Consider the following 22,985-nt stretch of genomic DNA (forward strand, 5'->3'; position numbering starts at 1 on the left):
AAATCACTTCAGAAAATGAACATTGAAATTAAATGATCATTAGAGAGCATTCCTGCCCAACGTATCACTATGCAAGTGAACACTTTCCCATGATGAATGTTTTGTCCTTGTGACGGAATGAAAGATTATTTAAGTAGTGAAAAGTCTGATTGATACTGCTGGCTTACCTAATAGGCAGTTTAGACTTCTGCGTTAAGTTGACTCGGAGGCTACGGCGATAACACAGACCCTACGCAGACCCTAACACCGTAGCTGACGTGCACCTCCCCAGAAATGTAACTACGCAAGAGCTGTGATTGGTCCACATGGTAGTAGTGTGTTTCCGCTTTAGTACTTCCGGCTGCTACTCCATCGCCGCAATTTTCGAATTGATTGTTTTGCATCAATCATACTGTTGTAAGTGAAGCAGGAAGTAGAAATAAAATTTAACCCGACTGGCAAAAAAGACACAGGGCCGACCAGCGTTCGGGTGGTTACAGAGCGAGCCGGACTGACGAACACACAAGTATAACTGACTTGCACTGGCGTAGGCTACGTGCGTATGTCCTTGCGTTTAAGCACTTTTAAAGGATGATAAGGGACCATATGTGACTGACTTCTACCATACATACAGTGAAAAGCACAATGCTGGCTGCAACACTTTCCATTACACTTTCATGTGGACACAGCCTTTGACTCAGCAGCTCAGGCGGACACACTTTATACCTTCGACCTCAGGGACAGAGATTACTGCTGGAAGGTTGTTTTTTTTGTTTTTTCCATTAACACTGAAAAGCATTTTTTTTTTTTCTCTCACCGTGTTGGGAAGAACTCCAATAACTCACAACAGCAGAACAGCACATGCGGTTTCCCACATATATACTAAATCCAGCAGGGAAAAACCTCCAGCCTGAAATAGCTGCTCTCACATGTGAACCCACACGTTTTCCATCTGTGCTCACAAAGTGCAGCTCTGAAGCTATCAGGAATCATAGCGATGACCTTTATCACTATTTGTTTCTAGGGAGATGATTTAGAAAAAATAAAAACCGTGATTGGTTCTCATAGAGGAACATTAATTCACAAGCAATCAGTACATAATAGGCATCATTATTATGCAGATTATGGAAAACAGATTGCCATGGTGGCTCTTAATCAAACCATCATGATCATTAAGTATTAATTTGAATTTACTTCTCTGCTTATGCTCTTTCTAGGAATTAACCTAAATAAGATCCTAGATTCCTCCATGACCTGCTCACATCTCAGCACAGACTAACAAAACATTTTTCTCAACTCCATCTGTCCTTTCACGCCTGTGAGTTCAGACAAAGATACTCCACCAGCCTCCCACGTGTCTTAACAAAAGCTCCAAGTTATGACCAAGCTGTGACTGTCGTCAGCACGGCGACATCAATCAGGCCTCTGTCACGTCTAGATCAATATTTTTTAACACCATGGAGAAATCGAGTCAAAAATATCTCTAGTTGAAAAGCTCAAAGAAGAAAATTGAGCTGGTCGTCAATAATCTATTTGCCATTGTGAGTTTATTTTGAGAAGATGGAAATATTTGGTGGAATTTACTTTATCTGATCCATCGCTGACCTGACGCGTGAAAACACTTGTGACAGGAGGAGCTGCAAATCCTAGGTTTTTGAATTTGATCTTAAAATTAAATCACGATTCCTGATTGATGCTAATGATGAGCCCAGCCACAGACTTCCGAAGTAATCTTCTCTAAAATCTCATTAATCCCTGTCAGTGGATAGAGACTAGAAATTCTTACACAGACACAACTGTGTTTGGTCACGTAGAAATAGGTATTTTCTTTAAGCTCAGCTGTCTGTGTAGAGGAAGGATGGGATTTACGTTGAATATTAATGCGATGTATTGATTCCTGAAGGGAAATTCACCTTAGTTTGTTCTCCTAAGGTGAGGGGGTTGGAGGTCAGGACCAGTTGGAGACTAAAACTTGTTACATACTCCGCAAGAACAGAGAAATTTGTTCTCTCATCCAGGGCTGCAAGAAGAGAATGGTGTTATTCTTATCTCACAGCCTTCGTTTGGGAGTTCTCACAGCTTGTTCTCGACACATCATCAGGGCATAACTTTGTTTCTCGTGTGGTGTCCGACAGCTATTCAGTGACTGGTCAAAAATTGGAAGTGGGCGTGGTTAATGCGGAAAAGCAGAAATGTAGCCCGAATGTTGCGCACAGAGGAGCGTCTCTGTCGCAAAACATGTTTCTCGTGAAGAACTATATAAATGACCTGACCAGAACGGACTTAGGTCTTGTTCTTGCTACCTCGAGAAAAGTATGTAACAGCCTTAAGAAGTACAGGTTCAGTGATTTCCTCAAGAACACTTCAGCACAATATTTGAAAATATACAATTTCAAGCAGATTTGTACGGATGAAGCTTTCAGCAGACATGTACAGATGTGTAGCTGAGGCTGAAAGCAGATAAAGAGTACATCTAATTCAACAATAACGTCTGAGATTAATTCCAAAGTGAGGTTTAGCTATCTAGCTATCAGCTAGCTGCACACCTCTGCAATGTTGGTCCACACGGAAATACCAAACAATAATAACCAACGGTGGATTTTATAAAGACTGGGGTTGACCCCTAATAAATTTAGTGGTCCACTGCAATTTATAAACATGCCTTGTCCACTGATACCAATGCCAATATCAACACTGTCTGTCAGCTGCATGATAATGATGCATACCAGCTGTTCAAATTGATGCTTTCAATTTAAATGGAATTGTGGAAACAAAAATGAGTCATGGTCTTTTAGTGCCACTGCCATGCATAAATATACGTATCTCTTGTGCTTGTGGAGTTTTTTGGTCGGGTTACGAAACAATCCACTGTTCGCCTCAGTGGTTGGCCGTTGTGGATAGGAGCTGCAGTGTTTTAGCCAAGAATAGCTTGCAAAAATGATCGCACAAGGATTCGTAGGTTGAAGTAAATGTCATGAGTTTTTTATTTATTTTATTTATTTCTTACAAAAGTGTCTTCTTTTTAAATAATATTGCAGCGTGTGTCCATGTGTCTGGGATCTTAGCTGGGAACTGAACAGGCAACCTGGCAGAGCCACCATGTAACATCTTGTGATTGGCACAGCAGCACTAGGGGCCCTCCATGGGTCGCGGACCCCATGTTGAAACCTCTGCTTAAGAACATTAGTATTTAAACTTATTTAAGCAGAAGGAATGGGTGCATCTATCCATAAAGAAAAGTCATGCATGTTTGATTTTGCAGTGAACTCTTTTTGTAAGACAGTTTCAGTTGAAACATAAGCACAGGTGCGATTCAGATGGTGTAAGACTCAATCTTCTTACTTAAACATTCAACCTATGTCATGACAAGTGGAATCGTAAATTGTAAGTAATTTTCCATGTAATCTTCTGCGTATAGCACAAAACATTTTGGCACCAGACGAATGCACACTCTGGACACAATCTGTTTTCATCTGACTTCCTAGATCATCTTATTTCTATTCACTGTCAAATCCTATCCCAGCATGCACCAGGTGAGAAGCACATTTCACCAGATTCATTTTGCTCTCCCCCAAGAAGTCATAACACTGTTGACCATGGTGTGAAAGCTTTGTTTTTTTCACTCTTTTCAAACATTTAATGGTGTGGTTACTGAGCCCCGGGACAGGTTCAAGCAGTGCCTGTCAACTCGCTTCAGCTCCAGCTGTAGGAGAAAGTCAGCAAAAACATAAAATCGTCTGCTGCACGGATGACAAATGAGGTAATGACTTAGTGGAGCCACGAGATGCAAATTCTGAGCTGTCACACTAAAATGGAGTGCTCTAATTAGCATTCAAAGAGCAGTTCCTCAGTCTCTGGCTGCAGGGAGAACTGGCTCACATTCACAAACTGTACAGAAAGATCAACGCATTCATAACAGTTATCTTAAAAGTTATAATTTTCAGTTTTTTTCCCCCCAATTTATAAAATGAATTAGATTTCAGTGGGTAGATAAGCAACAATTAATGTCAATTCCGCTTTTATTTCCTTAAATTAAATAGCTTGACCTGATTGCTGCATGGAGAAATTTCCGACTATAGAGAAAAGTAATGAAAGCAGATCCTGGCAGTTTTCTTTTGCCTTTATATTCAAGGAAGCCCTCAGAAACGTGGCTTCCTGAAAGCCTCGAGGACTCAACAAAAGAAAGCTTTTTATATCCTCAGACGTTAGCGGCCTTAGTGTAGTAGATTGGCTACTACCCCACGGATGACATGCTGAGGATGATTCACATTATGATCCAACGTTAGTCACCCCAGCGCTATATTCACACAAAGACTCGTCCAAATGCAGCTAATGCAAGCGTGAATGTATAGAGTTGTTGCCGTCTCAGGAGGTTTGCACTCATTGATCCGACTGAAGAACATGATATTATGATTGTTATCAAGATAACAATATAGCATCACCAAAATAGACCTCTCAGTGATTATCAGCAAAACCAAGACGAAAAACATGTGTTCAGTGTTTCCTTTGTGTCATCATTGTTTTTATAAAGAGTGGTTACCCTTCACTTTGACACTGCTACTGAACACAGGAAATGGGGATGAAATTTAAGATATAACTGAATAGTTTTTTGGTGTATTTTAATTTTGGGCAATGTGTGAACACATATAATTGCTTTCCTTGCAAAGATACAGTTTATTATGTCCATATTCAAACACTTAACCTGGCTTTTTATTAGTACGCCTTCAATTGAATCCTTCTTTATTTAATTCTGCTCATATTAGTTCATTTTTTACTAATTAAATCTGATAGTTTTTTATTCATCTCTTAAGTGTTCTTAAATGTAGTTTTCAGTCCAACAGTATCAAGTGGCTTGTATTTATGCTTTTACTATCATGCTGAACTTGTCAGCCATCCTTTATTGAGACACTGTGAAAACAATTCAGTTGAAAAAATCTTGGGTTTTGGAGCATGCTCTGAAACAAATCAGCCATAAATGCAGAGCGGAAGATAATCCCTACTTTATATTTCATCAGGTCATCTTCAGAAAGGCATGATCAGATTAAAATCTGATTTACAAGTTATTATCTACGGGGATTAAACAACTTAAGCCGTGTTTTCTAAGTTGTATCTGGAGATAGACGTACCTCTAGTGTCTGTGCAGCTCTGCCTTTAAACATTCCTCACTTGCTGATCATAAAAGTAAGTTCCCTGTGGAGCCAGTATCGCAGGATATAAAAATAGGAGTCATCTGCTGGGGATCCTTTAGAAAGAAAAAACCAAGCTCAGTACTTCAGATATAGGGGGGAAGGGTTCAGAGTTTAAGACAAAGCTGCACACTTGGTATATAAGGATATTACAATGCTTTTATTAGAGAAAGAATTGAAGGGATGGACTAAATCTCCATGTCAATCAAATCAAGAGAATTAATCTGTCAAGCTTCAAAAGGTGACACAAAGGGTCATCCTGCTTTGTGGCTCGATGGTCTGAACCTGACTGTGTCAGACCTTTGGTCATATATCATCGCTCCTCTCTGTCCCTGGATTGTAGTCTCGCCACTGAAGCAGAAATGCTCTGAAGTGTGCAGTGCTGTGTCCAGTGAAAGTGGTTATGACCCCCATCATTGCACCGACGCAAGGCTGAACATCCCCAGATTCATGTCTCCTGCACATGCTGCGCTCTCACTAAATTTTAAATGTGTTTTCTCTGCCCCGAGGAGAACAGATGACAATTATCTGACAATATTTTTAGATTATGGTACACCATTAGGGGTAATTTGATCAAACCGACATGTAAATGTATTTTAAACTCTTCTAATTTACAAATCAGGGACTTCTTGGTTAATGATGCTCAACAGTTTTTACACTGCTGTGACATAATGACTGTGGGAAGATCTGTGGCTGCCTGCAGGTTATTGTCATCGCTCTGTCATCTTGTATTTTGGGTGAATGTTAGCTCTTGTGTGTGTGTGTGTGTGTGTGTGTGTGTGTGTGTGTGGATCCAGCCTGGTTGCGCGCCACCTCTCCATCAGTGCGTGTGCACGAGTGCCCGCAAAGCCGCCGCTGCTCCTCTCCAGGCGCGCAGTATCATCCACAAACTTTGATGAGCTGTAACCTTCACCGAGGCAACAAAACGAGTCGAGCTGCAGGAGTAATTAAAATAGGGAGGATATATATTTTTTAAAACAAATACATTTCCGGGCGTCACTAATTCTGGGCGATTAAGGTGAGTAACCTGAGCGCTTGGCGTGTTTACAGTGCGCGTTTTTGTTCTGAGCCACTGGGGCTCCGATTATTTGTTTCCGATGTTTTACATGATCTACAAGTGTCGCCAGAACCAAAGTGTGTTTGTGCATGTCTGATATGTTTGCATTAACGCAATCACACACACACATCTAAATATATTTCCATCTTCATCCGGAATGAAGTGTTTCTTTGCGTGCGTATTTGTGGCTCAGTTGCGCTGGTGTCGCCTTATATCTTTTTTTTTTTTTTTACACCTCAGAAAGCTGTGTGCCAATTTCTCCGGCTTGCAGTCTAATTCCGAAGCTTTTCTCAGCCTAACGAACAGGTGCCAAAATGGAAAACACTCCGGTGGAAATTTTCAAAGACGACAATGAGTGCCTGTCCACGCTGCTGGAGGACTGTCCGGGGAATTCTTCTGCCTGGGTGTCCGGATACTCTGACAGCCGCAACGTGACCCACGATGATGATGGCTGGGAGCAGGAGAGCATGTCTCCCATCATCCCCATCATCACTGCAGTCTACTCCGTGGTGTTTGTGGTCGGCTTGTTGGGAAACTGCCTCGTCATGTATGTGATCATCAGGTATGGTCCATTAGATTCTTTGCGTAACGTCATTAATCTTCATGTGCTGTGCCCAAATTAACTTACCATACAGTAGTTAGAGTGAGACAATGACTTTTGGCACAAAGAAGGGTTAGACCATATTTCTAGAAGGTCCAGTCAGGAATTTGTCTCTGCAGTGCCTTTGTAAATGTTATTACTTGTGAATGAAGCACTTGCGCCAACCCTTGTGTTTTTACTGTGATCTTAAGGCCACCTGATCTGTGTCAGCTCTTGGAGGCACTTTACAAACAGATGCTTTACAAGAAGGAAGGTTGTTGCTCTTAGCTTATCATAACAGTCATCATGTAATGTGCATTAAATGGAAATAGTAAATTAATACAGACAGCAGGCTTGCATTTGAGCAAAGAAAGGATTGAGAGGAATGCTGTAATTTCTAATCCGACATTTAATGTGTAAAGAATACAAATACAGAGCTGGTCCTACCTCCTCCAGGAACTAGAAATCCCATTCGAAGTAGCCCACTTTATGAATCCCATAACTCTCAAAACTGCTAAGACGTAACAACAATATTCCATAAATTTCTCCAAATCCAGTGGACATGATATTAGCTGTAGTTGGAACCAGAGATGCTCTATCAAGCTGATGACCTGCTTGCACCTCATTGGGCGTTATTTACGGTCTGTGAGAGCAACAGATCTCATTTGATATAACGTGAAACGCCGTGTCATCCAGAACGATTCGGCCCATAGACAACAATTACCTCCCATCAGATTGATTGTTTCGCCTGTCCTGGAAGCCAGTTTTATCACTTCAGACAGTACGTTTCAGCGCGTAGTGGCTCGGCGGAGGACTATTCAGCTGAAGGAAGATGAGTTTTATGTTGATTCACTGGAAATAGTTGCGCTAATCTAAGACGTACAAAGTCAGCATGACCCATGCCATGATTTGTACCGTTAAACCTGCTCTAATCAGCATTTGTAGATTAACACTGGATCAGATGTACATATAACATGGAAAGTTTTACTTATAGTAAAGAACCGACATATCATTACCTCCAAACTCTGCAGGACCTCTCAGCTCTATGAAGGATCTACGAAGGTGTCTTTCAGCTCATTGTTTTTGTTTTACCTCTCAAATCTTTAAATGGTTCTTGTTGGTAAATGGCCATGTTTTTATATAATTCTTTTCTACCTATTGGTACTCAAAGCGCTTTACAGTCACAGACGCATCCACACATTCGCCCTCACAAGCACACACACATTCACACACCAGTGCCACGCACTGGGAGCAACTGGGGGTTCAGTGTCTTGCTCAATAACACTTCGGCATGTGGCTCTACCAGCTGAGTCACAGCCAACATTTATTCTTCATCTGTGTCGTTTCCTGCAGCTGTTTTCGGCTGACAAATGCTCTGAATTAATGCTACCTGCCAGGCACCAAAATGGCGGCTAAGATAGTAGCAGAATTGTCTAATAACTGCTATACTCTCATATATCCTTTGTATTCGCTTTTAGAAGTTTAGTTTAGTTTTGTGGGAATGTACTGAGACTGGGTTGCTCTTGGAATAGGTGATGGCTTCCATGCATGAGCCATAACTCTCAGGATAGACAGATAAGAGGACTTGATTAACACCTGGTAACCATCTCAAGTGAAAAACAACTCCATGTGTGGCACTGTTGAATCTTGCCCTTCCTCTACTTTCAAATTAAACTTTTGAGAGTTTGATAATGAAATGGGAAGTTGCGTACACAAAATAGTTAGTGGTACCTGGTGAGAACACAACTACTAGACACCTGTTGTTGTCAAGTAGCCAACGAGGCTAACAGTAACAACCACCCGGCTGTAAAACTTAAACTCAATTCATCACACGTATAATAAAGGTACAAAGCTGTTGGGAATGTCAAAATGTTTCTCAGACATATTATTAAAATTGCAAAGTAAACTCCATACAATTCAATTACAATATATTTATTTGCCATTCACCTCCACCATTTTTAAAAAATGTCTGCTAACACATGTCACTACTTATGAACTTTAACCGTACCAACAATTTCCACTCATGAGGTCGTTAAAACCACAAGTTTGGGACGTACATTTGGACTCTTCAGTTAACACAACCTGTTCAAAACCCGAATTGGGTTTTTCAGGAGTTGGTGGAAACCAAATCAGAGCTAAAAGAGAGATCGGGCTCTTCTCATTTCTTTGTTTTGTACCGACTTGCCTCCTCTGTCCTCCCGCCTGTGACTGGGAAATCAATCTCAGTCCGTCATCTTGAAAGATGCCTCAATTTTTAAAAACAGCATGTCAGGCTTGCCAGAGGATCTGTGAGAGAAGTCACACACAGGTGCACCCTTCTCAGAAACTGTGACGGATTAAAGAGGCGTGACACACCGCTGGAATATTCTGTGAAGTTAATTGAAAGTAAATACAGTAATTTTGTCACTTGTCGTGTTTAATTGACTTTGCTTTCAAATGGCGACTCTGAAGCAAGGACGTCTCGCTAGGTTAAATGCCTGTTGCTTCGATACCTCTCTCATCATGTCACTTGCTTTCCTCCTCAGCTGGCATTTTAATTTGGTCTACAAACTGAGAAATAAGAGGAGGGAATGAATGACAGTCTCACTTGCTGCACTTCCACCAAGTGGCCAAAAGGTCATTTAATACAGCTGTATAGTAATACTCTATATTTGGGGAAAGCACTTTAGCTAAAAGGTTAGCTTCATCCATTAAATAATAAATACAGAAGCAGCCATCAGCAACTTTACAACCAAAGATGCTGTTTGATATGTACAGATGGGATCATCCCTGGACAGATGCTGACTATTTCCTTATTTTTCCAGTCTTTATGCTACACAATAGCTAACAGCTAGCTTCAGCTTCATGTTTAGGGTCAAACCAATCCTGGAACGATGAAAAGAATTCACTGAACAAAAGGAAAAGAAGTTTGATTTCCAGACCAATTACACTCTAGGAGATAATACTGGCACAATACCACAGCTCTGACAGACTCCTTTTCACAGAAACTTTCACATTGTTCGTTATAATTAATTTAATAATTAACACATTCTTATTATAGATAAAACCGACACATAGAAATGCTTCATTTACCCCGAAGGTGCTGCGACGGGTAAAATGAAAAACTTTAAACTAATAAGATTAAACTTCTCAAAAGTCATCACCTAGAAAATGCTATGAGAATTTAATGTAGTGTAAACAAGTCGATTATGCACGCTTCGCCACGAGCAGCGGACGATACATAGCAATGAGTCCGAAAAATTGCATTAGTGATTCAAAGAAACTAATGACCAAGGTTTCGTTCATGATGAGCTGAGCAGAGAGGTTAAATGGCTGCTAAGGTGGTCTGTGTGGATGGTTGGCTCTTATCATAGCTCTAGTTATGACAGGACAACCTTGTGTTCTCCATATCTAACAGATACACAAAGATGAAGACAGCCACCAACATTTATATTTTCAACCTGGCGCTCGCCGATGCCCTCGTCACCACCACAATGCCCTTCCAGAGCACAGACTATCTTCTGAACACCTGGCCCTTCGGAGAGGTAGTCTGCAAGGTCTTCATCTCCATCGACTACTATAACATGTTCATCAGTATCTTCACTCTCACCATGATGAGTGTGGATCGCTACGTGGCCGTGTGCCACCCAGTGAAAGCCCTGGACTTCCGCACGCCCATCAAAGCCAAGATGATCAACGTGTGCATCTGGATCTTGTCCTCGGCCGCAGGGATACCTGCATTTGTGCTCGGCGGAACCCAAACCAACAGCGGTGAGGTGGTTCTTTCACTTTGCGAAAGTTTAAAAGCCTCAGTCAATTTTCAAAACATTCACCTTGAGCATGCACAAGTACAGTTACAGCAGCAGAAATATATTCTACATTAATCTATCAGTGAAGGGTTTTCCATTAGTCACAGAACACACACATCCATCCTGATTATGAATTATGCAAAAAATAGAAAAAGAGAGAACAAAATGTTCCTTTGTGAGTGCAGATTAGCTGTTTTGTAACAGCTTGTTAGATTGCTAGCAGAATGGTACAAAGCGGAATTTTATTTACGTGCACTTCGTCATGTTATACATTTTGTTCTTCCTTCTCATTCTGCAGACATAACTGAGTGTGCCTTACAGTTCCCAGAGCCGTACGCTTACTGGGACACACTGATGAAGGTATGTGTGTTTGTGTTCGCCTTCGTGGTGCCCGTGCTCATCATCACCGTGTGCTACTCCCTCATGGTCCTGAGGCTCAAGAGCGTCCGGATGCTGTCCGGCTCTCGGGAGAAGGATCGCAACCTGCGGCGCATCACGCGGCTGGTCGTTGTCGTGGTGGCCGTGTTCGTGGTCTGCTGGACGCCCATTCACATCTTTATCCTGGTCAAGGCTCTCGTGAGCGTGCCCGAAACCACCGCCATCATGGCTGCGTACTTCTTCTGCGTGGCTCTGGGCTACACCAACAGCAGCCTCAACCCCGTCCTCTACGCCTTTCTGGATGAGAACTTCAAACGCTGCTTCAAGGACTTCTGCCTCTCGGCCAAACTGAACAGGGAGAAGGTGTCGGGGAGCAAAAAGAACCCCAGCACTGTGCGGGAGGCCGCTGTCGCCCTGCAGAACCAAGATGGGACTAGGAGGCCGACATGACTAGCCGTGGAGCTGTCTACAATTTCCCACATAGGAAAAGAAGACTCACATGACCTGGGCTTAACCCACATCACATCAGCAATGTAGACTGACATTTTGACACGGTCGATTCAGCTCATTGTCATCAGTTTAAACAGTGCCAACAGTGAAACGAGTTCATTTCAGGCAAATCAGAGCAGCATTTATAGTTGTATTCAATCTTTGCATGACAATAACTTCATCCTCCGGCCCTCGAACTTTTGAAACAGTTCCCTCATAGCAGGGAATGATTGTAATCTGTGAAAGATATTGTGCTTTTATTATTTCAACTTACAGGTGATCGAACATTTTTCTTCTACAGTGTCTTCTTTCCGACTAATGGAAGGAAAACATCCAAAATACATGTTCAGGTGTTTATTTTACTACACTTTGACTGTCGTAAAATAACATTTGCATATTTAAACATACATTTAAAGTAACTGTCTTCATCCAAGTAAACAATTGGGGATGTTTCATGGTGATATCTATGAGCTGAACTGTGTAAATAGGGGTTTTATAGTAAATATCTAAGGGCCATATTCTCGAAATAACTTTTTCTCGTGGTTCGGTACATGCAGCAAACTTTTCAGATTTCTTTTTTTCCCTAGTGATATTCTGAGGTTGTTTACAGAGAGGTTTGCTCATGAATCATTTATGGCATGAATTATAGAACATTTTATTCCTAAAACATGACATTAAATAGATTTTTTTTGCCCCAGGTTTTGACAGTATTTTCTGATTCGTGGAGTTATAAAAACAGACGTCCAAGATGCCCTTCGTAAAGATTTTTGACTTAAGATTTATGAACTTGAACTTTTTACCCAATGTAGATATATGCTCTTGAAATATGTCCAAATTAGTGCTTATTTGACCAGATAATACCTATTTTTTATGTTTAAACATATGATTTACTACAATTAATCGTGTAAAAAGTACTTTTCTTTGTGTAAATAATCAGCTGGTGAAGTTTCATGGCGACATTCTGTATATAAGTTAAAGATTTTTACCTTATTCACCTGTAGTGTTATTAACAAGAGTGCAATTTCTTAGATAGCATTCCTAAGAATGTGCTGCTCATTAGCTGAAAGGATTGCTGCAATCAAACAGGAAATTGGAATTATTTTAGCAACGGTATCATGTATTTGAGGAGTTTGAAGGGGTTTCACTTCTCAATCCAGGTGACTTCTTCAGTTCTAAATGGCTGCTAAGTTTTTAATTCAGAAAACCAATCAAATCAAAAAATCCTGTGAGTTTTAGGTGAGCGTCAGCCACAGATGCTCTGAAATAAAAGCCTCGACTGAAAAATCCTCTTATATGATCGGTGAAATGTCTTCATGAAAAGTCAGGCTAGTTGAGATATTTAGGTATACCTTGACCCGGATGACTGAAAATATCCGCCATCATTTTGTGTTTTATTGCTTCTTTATGGCCAAGACCATTTAAATACTATGTCAATCGATAGTAAAAAGAAAAACAGTTATTAAAATATTGCACAAAGAGTCTTCATATAATTATGTTGATAATTTCAGAAGAATTGGCTGAAGGGAAAAAATGAAAATGAATACAGCAGTGGCACATGTGAAGTTTCATCATGTTTTGATATATGTTTTTTTTATTTATTTATTTCATTTCCTCTTGTAACTGTTCTGTTGCCATTTGTGCCTTTAACAGTCCAGGATGTTTGTAGCAGCAGAAAAAAAAGATGGATCGGGTCAAACAGCACCTCATGTACAATATTTAACATGTCAGTGATAGTTGCACGGATCACTGGTCACTGAGCAAGACGCGTGCCACAAAACGATGCTGACTGACCGCAGCGTGAGAGACGAATGACTCGTGGTGGAGGTTAAAACATTCAGTCACATTTGTCGGTGGGGAAAGTTAAAAGGTTAAATCCTGGACTTGAATGTGCATTAAAATTTGAAAGAGGGCTCTCTATCAGCTTTGACCCTGGCAAAGCGTCCAGACCGATAAGTTGTTCTATCTATGGATTAATTACTTACATGTTCTGTGTATGGCTTTTACCGTGATGCACATAGCGAATCGTCATGCTATTATTCTCGTGCAATCGCAAGATGTGAAGTTGTGCACGATGTTGAATACAGTATATTCTAACAGCTGTACAGTATGTTAGTATGTACACAATACCTTATTTTGTATAGATTCCCTAGATCCCATGCACAAGCATCATTGAAATATATTGTATTTGTAGCATGTTAATGATTACTGCATAAAAGCAACATCGGCAGCCGTCTGTGCTTGATGGACTGTGCTTTTTTATATTGAATGTACTGCAAATAGACTCTGTATAACGGAATTAATCATGGCATAAATGCATCTGTTTCATTAAAGCACAACTCCTCTTAAAACACAAATTAAATTTATAGCTATGACATACAGAAATGAAAATACACAAAGAACATATGTTCTATTACATTTTAAAGAAAATAAGAGAATTGATTCCGAGGAGCTACACTGTGACCAAGGCATTGCAGTTTTTCTATATCTGCGCTCACTGTTTAAATCTGTACATTGGCTTTGTCGGCTGACATTCAAACAGGACGTGTATTGATTGAGACATCCTGTCTGTGAAGTGCTTAATATTAAAATTAGATTAAAACAAATCTTTATTGATTCTTTTTCTCGTGCAGTGACAACCTTGTCTTGTTGTCAGTTTTAATTTGTGAGTTTGTGTGGTAGAGGCACTCTCCTTTGGGGGTTTTCTTTCAAACCGAAACACAGTTTCACAATGGGAGAGTTTCCCCAGCGAGGAGGTTTTAGTATTTTACTGTGAGCCAGCTGCTCCCTCCAGAGGATGGAAGTAGGAACATCTGTTTGAGGCCCACAAAGTCAGCCGATCGCCCTGTATGATTCCATTAAGACCAACTCCACAGCTCCCTCATCCCTCTTCCGCTTCAAGACCTCTCACATCCTTTAATCTGGCAATCCCAGCTAAAATCCCCTTAATTAATCTTGGCTTGTTTGGCTGGTTTTTATTTGCACTGTAGGTTGTGTCTGTGAAGCTTTTTTGATTAGTTAGATTGTCATATTCGCGCCTTTTTGCCAAATTTCCACAAATAAATAAAGAAAAAATTCAACGGTGGGGGAAGAAAACCCAAAACAAAACATAGAAAAGCTTTGACTTGTTTTCCTAATTTTACTTCAATCTTTTAAACAACTTTCTGGATTTTGTTTCATTAGTTTAATCTGTGTCCATATTTGCTTTTCTCGTGCGCTGTCTTTTACTGTGCAATGTGATTTTTTTGAAAAGTGCACTTCAAATAATGTTTACCAGCATTTTTGTTTGAAGGAAACACACAATGCAAACAAGTAAAAATTAAACCAATTCCGTCAGAAATATTCTGCCGTGGCGATTGTGAGTTACCTCCTGTGAAGACATTTCTGCACGACGTGACTTATTTCACGTCATTAGCGTTAAATGTACGGACTCCTTGAACTATAGTTATGTGTGCACTCTGGAAAGAGATGCAAAGCAAAAGCATAACATTTCCTTTGTATAGATACTTTGCTTTGAACGTTGAAGAGCTGCAGTGATAGACACATGTGAATGTTTATTTTTTAGGATGTATGTCCTGTTTTGCCGCGTTACAGCCTAAGAAAATCAGAAAATGGTACTTATATAAAATAAAAATAATTTGAATTTGAAATTATGAAAAAAAAGAAACCAAGAAACAAATAGAAACTTTTAAAAAGTAATAAAACATAAAGACAAACATAAAAACAAAGGAGGGCTCCGGAGGGCGTGGCCTAGTGCGTAAGGATCATGTGACTCTCCTTAGTCCTTACGTCATCTCGTCAGTCTCTTCCGGGTGTTTGCTTTCAGCTGAACGCCGTACCCTGACAGCCGAGTATCGTAGCCTCTCTTTTTACCCTTTAAGCCTTAATTTTGCCGAAATGAACCGTATTTTTGGAAGAGGTAAACCTAAAGGTCCGCCACCGAACCTGTCGGACTGCATAGGAAACGTAAGTATCATCCTGAAGTAACTTTTTCTGCCCGCCGCGTTGAACAAAGTAAACAAACATGGTTTCCTCCTCGGCTCAGTTGGCTAACAGTTAGCCAACTTTTATGAGCACAATAATAGGTCACCGGTTTGCCATATTTAACTGGTTTAAACAAACGATTTTAATATGTTCTAAATTAGTAATTTGTCTGATTTTTTTCGGTCTGATAAGATCTAGCTTGACACGTTTACCTACCGCCTTGTTTTGGGACTAGCATGTGATAATAAACAAGACATTTAGACAATCAGTTTGTCTGTTCAGGTAATGAATCAGCATTATATGACTATGAAGCAGTAATTCGAGGCATTTGACTGGTATAGGGTAGAGGCCATGTTGATGTGTGACTGAAATGGATGTCATCAACCAGTTATACTGGTTACAGGTTATCTGGGCAGAGCTATTATTAGCTGGTCGGAGTAGAGGAAGGAGATTTTTACCTTATTGTATATGTATATTATTTATGTGTTAAGGTCATTTATTCAATTGATGAGTTGGTTAAAGTCAAATATTTAATTTAAGAATATCCCTGTTAAGATCATTCTACTGTCAGTGATCGGTAACCACACAAACCTTAATGTCCTTCCCTCTCTTTCCTCCTTTAAGGTTGATTCTCGGGCGGAGTCCGTTGACAAGAAGATCGCCAGGCTAGATGTTGAACTTGCCAAGTACAAGGATCAGATGAAAAAGATGAAAGACGGACCCTCCAAGGTGAGATTTACTGAGATTTACTCATCTCTCATCTCTCATATAAGCAGAGCCAGCGCAGTCATTTTATGTAACACACACACACAAGCAGAGGAAGATGTCATTTTATTTTAGTGAATTACTGATTACTGTGTGTGTTTTCAATCCTGTTAAAAACATAACACAATCTTTTACTGCAAAGCAAAGTATTACCTTTAGAAACCTTTCTTAGAGATGTATGGCTTTTTTTTTTATACGAACCACCTGATATAAGGAGATTAAAGTCTAAATGTTCTTTACACGAGCAGCAATGAGAACAGGAGGTGTTTTACAGTGTAAAAACTCGACCAAATTCTGAACTCATGATTTAAGGATAAGGATAAGCTTATGTAACCTCTTTTTATATACCTTCTGTTTAATTCATGTTGAAAATCAGCATTAACCTTTTTTTCTTTCACTAGAACATGGTCAAGCAAAAAGCATTGAGGGTTCTGAAGCAGAAGAGAATGTAAGTCATTTTGTTTCCCGAAGTCAGTGTTGATATCACCGAACACAACACAGATAAATCTTAAAAGCGTCAAATGTCACCTCTGTGTATTTTCCAGGTATGAGGGACAAAGAGACAATCTCACGCAGCAGTCGTTCAACATGGAACAAGCCAACTACACGATCCAGACACTTAAAGACACTAAAACAACCGTAAGACGCGTGAAATTATGAACTCTGAAGCATTAGCAACTTGAGATAATGAGGTTTGGTACTAACATCGAGTTTCTTTTCAGGTCGATGCCATGAAAGTCGGCCTCAAAGACATGAAGAAAGCGTACAAGCATGTCAAAATTGATCAGATCGAGGTATTTATCGTTTTGTTTGACTACAGGTTTAGTTCTATAGCAGCTAATTTAATGACACAGTGATAGAATATATCAACCATAAACAAGGATTGTTAATATTTGATATTATAACCGATAAGAACATTTAAAATATCAGGACATGACAACTGGTAACATAAAGTGAACTGGTACTCCAGTGAATGACCAATACATACAGTACATAGTGTGACATGACATAATGCGACCTGAGTTTCCTTTGGATGACATACTGAAATAACAGGAGCGACCCACATTCTGTAACATGATATGATGCGATACGGCCATCCTGTGACAAATTCTCTGTGATATTCAGGATATCCACGATCAGCTGGAGGACATGATGGAGGATGCCAATGAAATCCAGGAGGCGATGGGCAGAAGCTATGGCACGCCTGACATCGATGAGGACGACTTGGAAGCAGGTCAGGAAAACATCAGCAGTGTGCCAGGATTTTCTTCAGTAGTGACTAGTTAATGCGTAGATTATGAAAGATCAAATATTCTTGTAGGGGATTTTATTTTCATGCTAGAAACAAATTCCTTTGGAGAATAGATGAGGTCCCAGCCAATGAAAAGAGACCGGTTAGAAGTGTAGTTAACCAGAGATGAAGTGATAGAGCTCCTCAGCTTTAATCATTGGGTCTGTCCACAGAGCTGGATGCTCTGGGAGACGAGCTCCTGATGGACGAAGACAGCTCCTACCTGGATGAGGCCTCCACTGCTCCTTCCATCCCTGAGGGCATGCCCGGCGACAAATCAACCAACAGGGTACTGAACACTTTCATGATGTTTCAGCTTTGTAGAAATTTGATCAACGTGTTGGTTTACATTGCTTATATTAATGGGTATTTTTCCCATTTGTGTTATAGGATGGTGTCCTGGTGGACGAGTTCGGCCTTCCTCAGATTCCTGCTACATAGATGAACAGTCAGAACATCTCGCAACTCGCTAGTTTTACATGTATCATAGCCCTTTTTCTATTTATCCAACTGACACTCCTGGCCTTAGAGGGCACCAATGAAAACCAAAGCATCTGCTATCCTACAAATAATAGAAAATCATCCTTCTCTAATCGGTTTTCTTCTAGACTGAGCTTCTTTCATTATGTCCAAGGTGATTGTTGGAACTGGGATTTTCTTAATTTTGTACAGTTTCCGCAACACTGATCTGCAAAGAACAAAATAAATTATATTTTCCAAACAGTACTCAGCTTTGTGTGAAATGCTGAAGTCATTCAGAGGCCATCATGTGTACAAACGTCACTTTTATTGTCAAGTCAAATATGCAGTAGTGCAAAATCAATAACATTTATTTGGCAAGGGTTGTTGCTAGCAAAAATAAATAGGGATTTCTTCAAAAGTAAAAAGAGTCCAGCAGCAGCATTTTATCATCACCAGCTCAGCCTGTAGGTGTGAGGGAAGATTTTTTGGTGCAGATGCTCCACCACACTGGTGCGGTTGGGAAGTTTTTCAAACTCATAGAAAGGAATCTGGAAAAGAAGAACTGCTGTAAGTCATTTCATTAAAGCCAGAGGTTTGATTAGCGACAGTGGCAAAAGGCTGCCTGTCAGCTCGGTATGTCACGACCTTCAGGATTATCAAAGTGATGATGAGGAGGGTCTTACCTGAACAACTTCATATCCCAGGAGCCGCAGATGTCGCTGCTTGATGGCCTCTTTTCCAAGCAGCTGCCTCTGGTTTGTAGTGAATCTCTTCTGTCCATCTATACAAAGAGCCATCCTGTAACAGACACAAAACAATAACACAGCGTTTGTGTTACTATCCAGCTCTCAAAGACCAAACTGTACGGTTTATGTCAAACCATGCAGCTCACGGAAAACCATTTACCTTTTGAATACGTCGTCAGTGTGGCTGGCAGGCAGCACAAATCCATTTTCATCAAGTTTTATCTCCACATCTGAGCAAAAAAACAAAAAACAAAAACAGTTAAGCCCTTTGAAGATAGACTATTACGAACATTTATGACATAAATTTGCCGCTGTGTGTTACCGAGTGTGTAGCTGTATGGCGTCAGGACTTTGGATCCAAAATACGAACGAGCCCCGAGCAAATCCACCAGTCCGTTTTTCACCAAGTTGTACAGATGTGGATCCACTGGTGTTTCCAGAGAGCGACCAGTCATGGGGAAAGACTTGACGTGGTACTTTGAATGGAGCTTGGGACCCTGATGGGGAGAAAAAGAGACGCCGGGATACATCAGACACCAAAACATGGTGTATGACTCTGAGATGTCCAGGTAATCAATTGCATAACATTGACCAATAAAGACTAGGCATTTAATGTTGCTCTTATGTCACTTATTAGCCCTGAATCTTGAACTGAATGTACTGAAAATACAGTGACTAATAAACTGCGTTTTCTTTTGGAATGACTCTGGGGAAAGCAGACACACACTAAGACGACAGGTGTAGGTTTAATCACAGATAACTGAAACTCACTGAACCTCACAGAGGGTGTGTATTCAGGTTCCTGGCGTGGTTCTTTTGTCAGAGCGTTAAACCCTTGACACTGTTTTAATTACCTTGTATGTGGGACACTCCAGCTTCATAGTCATGTAGAGCTGAGTCAGCTGTGCCAGAACGGCCCAGTCAAATCCACCGTCACAATCTACGGCACAAAACACATGCAGATAATCACTTTAAGCATTCGTGGAACGGCTTGTAAGCGCTACGGCACATCTGCAGCGTGCTTTACCTTGCAGCTGCTGGAGGAAGTAAGCGCTGAAAACCTTCGAGACGAAATTAACAGGGAACCTCTCCACCAGGGTGCAGGCGTGGAGCAGGTGGAGCAGCGCTTGAGGCTGGAACTGTGAAAAACGCGTGTGCAGGATGGTTTCCACTTTCCTGAACACCTGGCTCGCGTTGGGCGGGAGGTATCCCAGCTTCCCGAACGCGATGATCTGCCTGGCCACCTGGCTGGTGCTGTAGTCGTCTGCTCGATACACAAAGCTCTCGGCGACGGCATCGAACACGGTTGTGGACAGGATGCCTCTGCGGCCGAAGAACTGCATCGCTTTGGAAATCGTCTCTGGGTGGGAGGTGAAGGCCACTGTAGGAATGTACTTCTCCATCACCTCCACGAAGTAACGGTCGCTGTGACCAAAGTGCATTAGAGCCCCGAGTACATGGGTGAGCTCCTCATCAGTGAAGTGAGGTACGTGCCGCACAGCCTGCTTACAGAGACTGATGACAAGGGGCATGGCCTGCATCTGATTCAGAGTTACGAGAGCACTCAGCAGCCCGCTAACAGCAGCAGGATCCATGTAGGAAGTGACGGTCACGGCGTGGGAGTGCATGGCGTTTAGCAAGTCCCTGTATTTCCCATCTGCACCCACACTACCTTGAAGAAGTCTATAAACAGCAAGGAGTTGCGAGATGCTCCACTGGGCGGGCTCTTGCCTCCGAATCTGCTCCATCGCCTGCTCCAGGACCACACTATCTGGACCATCCACGGCCAGCATCGCCTGTCCCAGCGCACAGAGCTGCTCCACGCTCATCTTCCCCGCGTCCAGCCTGGCCTGGCTCTCAGACACCAGTCGCACCATCAGCGTGCTCCAGGGATCCAAGTAGAGGCGTGTGCAGGCCAGGAGAGCCGACACCAGCCCAGCGTCCGTCAGCCGCCCGGAGTCTTGCTCCAGCTGGAAGCACAGGCCCTTGATGGAGTCCTTCTCCAGCACCGTGGGATCTTTCAGCGCGCTTCCCTCCCGCTCTAGGTCGGCCACACGGTGAAGTGCTGCAGCAGCCATGGTGTCGGATAAGATCTCCACTGAGCAAAGGAATTTGAGGACCTGCCGGGAGGAGGAGCAGGACCTGAGTTTATCCTGAAAACCCTGCTCCTCTGCAGCGCTGGGCCGGTGCATCTGGGACAGACGGAACCGAGGAACCGAATCTCTGTGGAGACCTACAGAGCTGCTGGCAACGAAACACGGTTCCCTAATGATGGTGGTCAGGGTCCTTATCCCAAAAGATGGTTGCACCTTCCGGCATCCCTGAATCCGGATACACCGGGCGGCTGATGTGCACAGGCAGGCTACACACAGGGACTGATCCACATTGTTGATGATCTGGAGCCTGGAGGGGCAGAAAGTCCTAATGGGATAACGATGGATCCCGAACTGCCCGAGCAGCGGGAACCTCTGGATCAGCTTCAGAACCATGACCCCGGTCCAGGACTCCTCTGTCCCCGCTGAGTCACACACAACGAAAAACGAAAAGTTTAAAATCAAGAAAATGTCTAGTAGGTGTGCATCTATAGATTTAAACTATTTAATGAAAACACAGAGCAAAATTAAACGCAGTGAGAGTCCTCGCCGCCCTCCATGTTTACTGTTAACTAACCAACCTTGAAGGCTAATAGCTGTTAGCTAAAGTTAGCTACTTCTCTATGTTAGCGATTCTGTTGCTAGCTTCCTGCTACTAGAAGTGTCGCTCGGGTTGTTTACCAGCTGTGATGCAGACACTTCAGCTCAGAGGGATAATACACATGTCATATATACAACAAATGGCCCTATGAAACCGGTACAATTCATACCTGGACCTCCCGAGAGCGGCAGAGGGTCAAACAAACGCTGACAGCGGAGGAGATGCTATCCAACGTGGTTCCGTAAGAAGCGTGAGGCGTTCAAGTCACCACATAAATATGTAATTCGGCAATTTAACAAGTCAATGAATCGACCCACCGTTTCATGCGCTTTCTGATCGAAATAAAATTGACCCTATAACATAACAAGTCATAAAAAAATTACCAAACGTGAAACACTCAAACTGTAAGAATGATCTTAGTTAAAGGACGGGTAGCTTGATTTTGATTAAACTCGGTTGAAACAAATACTTTTATCATGGCTTATAAAGTGCCCTGACAATCTTTGTAAGATATATGTAAAATCTCCTTAAAATGTGATTTTATGGATTCGCCTCCTTGCTAAATCATTCTTATAATCTGTTCACCTTTGCGTCATTCGCTCCAATGCCTATATATTCGGGCAGCAAGTAAAGGCAGCACCAGTCCGCTTGAGACTTCAGCCACTAGAGGGCGACGTGATCCATGAAGTCGATGCATGAATCCAACGCCACACGACCAACATTGCAGGGTTATCTACAGGTTCCATGTATTTTTAAGAGTATATTTTTAACATAAACCTTGACTGGGTTCCCACTCCTAACCTGAAATTATTTTCCAGGACTTTTCCAGGACATTTTCAGCTGCTACAGAGACAAGTTATCATGTCATACACTAATACATTCCCCTGTCCCGCTAATTCTTTGGAAATGTTCTTGTACCTTGCATTTACCTAGATTGTTTCTATGTTTATTACTCAGATATTTGATGTGCAGTCTATGGCTATAATTTATCTGTGAAAAATAATATAAATAACATTTGAAACTGTCTATTACTGCCCATTTTTTGTTGTTTAACACACACACACACACACACTGCACTTTATTTTCTCATCCCCAGTCACCCTATATCCATACCTGTGTAAATAATTTTGTCTTATTTTTATTTAATGTGTGCCTTAATAATGCAATACTTTTTATTTAACATGTACCTCTATTTTATTCTATTTATTATTCTATTATATGTAAGCCACGGGTCCAACAAATATTTCGTTATCCAGCATAATGACAATAAAGACTCTCTTGACTCTTAAATAAAGTCAAATTGACTGATTGATAACTGTAATGCCAATTTAGCCATGTTAAATCACATTAATTTATGCTAACAGTGGAAATAAAAAACGCCAGTGGTTCAAATGAACATGTAATAGGGTAGGCTACTTTAAGTTTTCACTGCCTACTTTTCTAAGGGGTGCCCCTATTCCCTGTGGTGTCTGTGCACATCTCACACTGTTGACTTTCAACTACTTCCCTTTGGAAATGAACGATCTTAAGTTTACATGAAAACTCGTTAATCTCTCTCATTTCTTCTCCCCATCTATCTGTGCACATAC

The 22,985-nt window shown here is 41.4% G+C and overlaps 3 protein-coding genes across 4 annotated transcripts; 2 read left to right on the forward strand and 1 right to left on the reverse strand.

The window, feature by feature from the left end:
• Positions 1–6,536: 6,536 nt before the first annotated feature.
• Positions 6,537–11,885, forward strand: LOC311503569 (delta-type opioid receptor-like; the record flags this gene model as incomplete). Its single annotated transcript, XM_084566368.1, has 3 exons — positions 6,537–6,784; positions 10,200–10,552; positions 10,889–11,885. 3 exons carry the CDS (start codon positions 6,537–6,539, stop codon positions 11,416–11,418), a joined length of 1,131 nt encoding a protein of 376 aa, XP_084422494.1. The 3' UTR covers positions 11,419–11,885.
• A 3,354-nt stretch (positions 11,886–15,239) lies between these two features.
• Positions 15,240–18,220, forward strand: chmp5b (charged multivesicular body protein 5b). Its single transcript, XM_084566685.1, has 8 exons — positions 15,240–15,420; positions 16,063–16,167; positions 16,605–16,651; positions 16,749–16,842; positions 16,926–16,997; positions 17,329–17,437; positions 17,668–17,783; positions 17,885–18,220. Exons 1-8 carry the CDS (start codon positions 15,352–15,354, stop codon positions 17,933–17,935), a joined length of 663 nt encoding a protein of 220 aa, XP_084422811.1. The 5' UTR covers positions 15,240–15,351; the 3' UTR covers positions 17,936–18,220.
• A 42-nt stretch (positions 18,221–18,262) lies between these two features.
• fastkd3 (FAST kinase domains 3) lies at positions 18,263–21,629 on the reverse strand. Of its 2 annotated transcripts, XM_084566683.1 has the most exons (7): positions 21,566–21,629; positions 19,730–21,220; positions 19,557–19,642; positions 19,025–19,199; positions 18,863–18,932; positions 18,640–18,754; positions 18,263–18,504 (listed from the first exon to the last, which is right to left on the reverse strand). In XM_084566683.1, exons 2-7 carry the CDS (start codon positions 21,189–21,191, stop codon positions 18,406–18,408), a joined length of 2,007 nt encoding a protein of 668 aa, XP_084422809.1. In that variant the 5' UTR covers positions 21,192–21,220; positions 21,566–21,629; the 3' UTR covers positions 18,263–18,405. The 2 variants fall into 2 exon arrangements, with proteins under 2 accessions (XP_084422809.1, XP_084422810.1); XM_084566684.1 differs by lacking the exon at positions 21,566–21,629 and having other exon boundaries at positions 19,730–21,298.
• Positions 21,630–22,985: the final 1,356 nt, after the last annotated feature.

The sequence above is a fragment of the Chelon labrosus genome (genome assembly GCF_963514085.1).
Source record: "Chelon labrosus genome assembly, chromosome: 18".
NCBI lineage: Eukaryota > Metazoa > Chordata > Actinopteri > Mugiliformes > Mugilidae > Chelon > Chelon labrosus.

Excerpts from the sequence above, each read along its gene's own strand:
- chmp5b (XM_084566685.1), top strand. The coding sequence starts at position 15,352 with ATGAACCGTATTTTTGGAAGAGGTAAACCTAAAGGTCCGCCACCGAAC. Across the intron at positions 16,168-16,604 it reads TGAAAGACGGACCCTCCAAG|AACATGGTCAAGCAAAAAGC; the intron begins GTGAGATTTACT and ends TTCTTTCACTAG. Across the intron at positions 16,843-16,925 it reads TTAAAGACACTAAAACAACC|GTCGATGCCATGAAAGTCGG; the intron begins GTAAGACGCGTG and ends GTTTCTTTTCAG.
- fastkd3 (XM_084566683.1), bottom strand. The coding sequence starts at position 21,191 with ATGGTTCTGAAGCTGATCCAGAGGTTCCCGCTGCTCGGGCAGTTCGGG. Across the intron at positions 18,933-19,024 it reads GCCATACAGCTACACACTCG|ATGTGGAGATAAAACTTGAT; the intron begins GTAACACACAGC and ends TTTTTTGCTCAG. Across the intron at positions 18,505-18,639 it reads TGGGATATGAAGTTGTTCAG|ATTCCTTTCTATGAGTTTGA; the intron begins GTAAGACCCTCC and ends CTTCTTTTCCAG.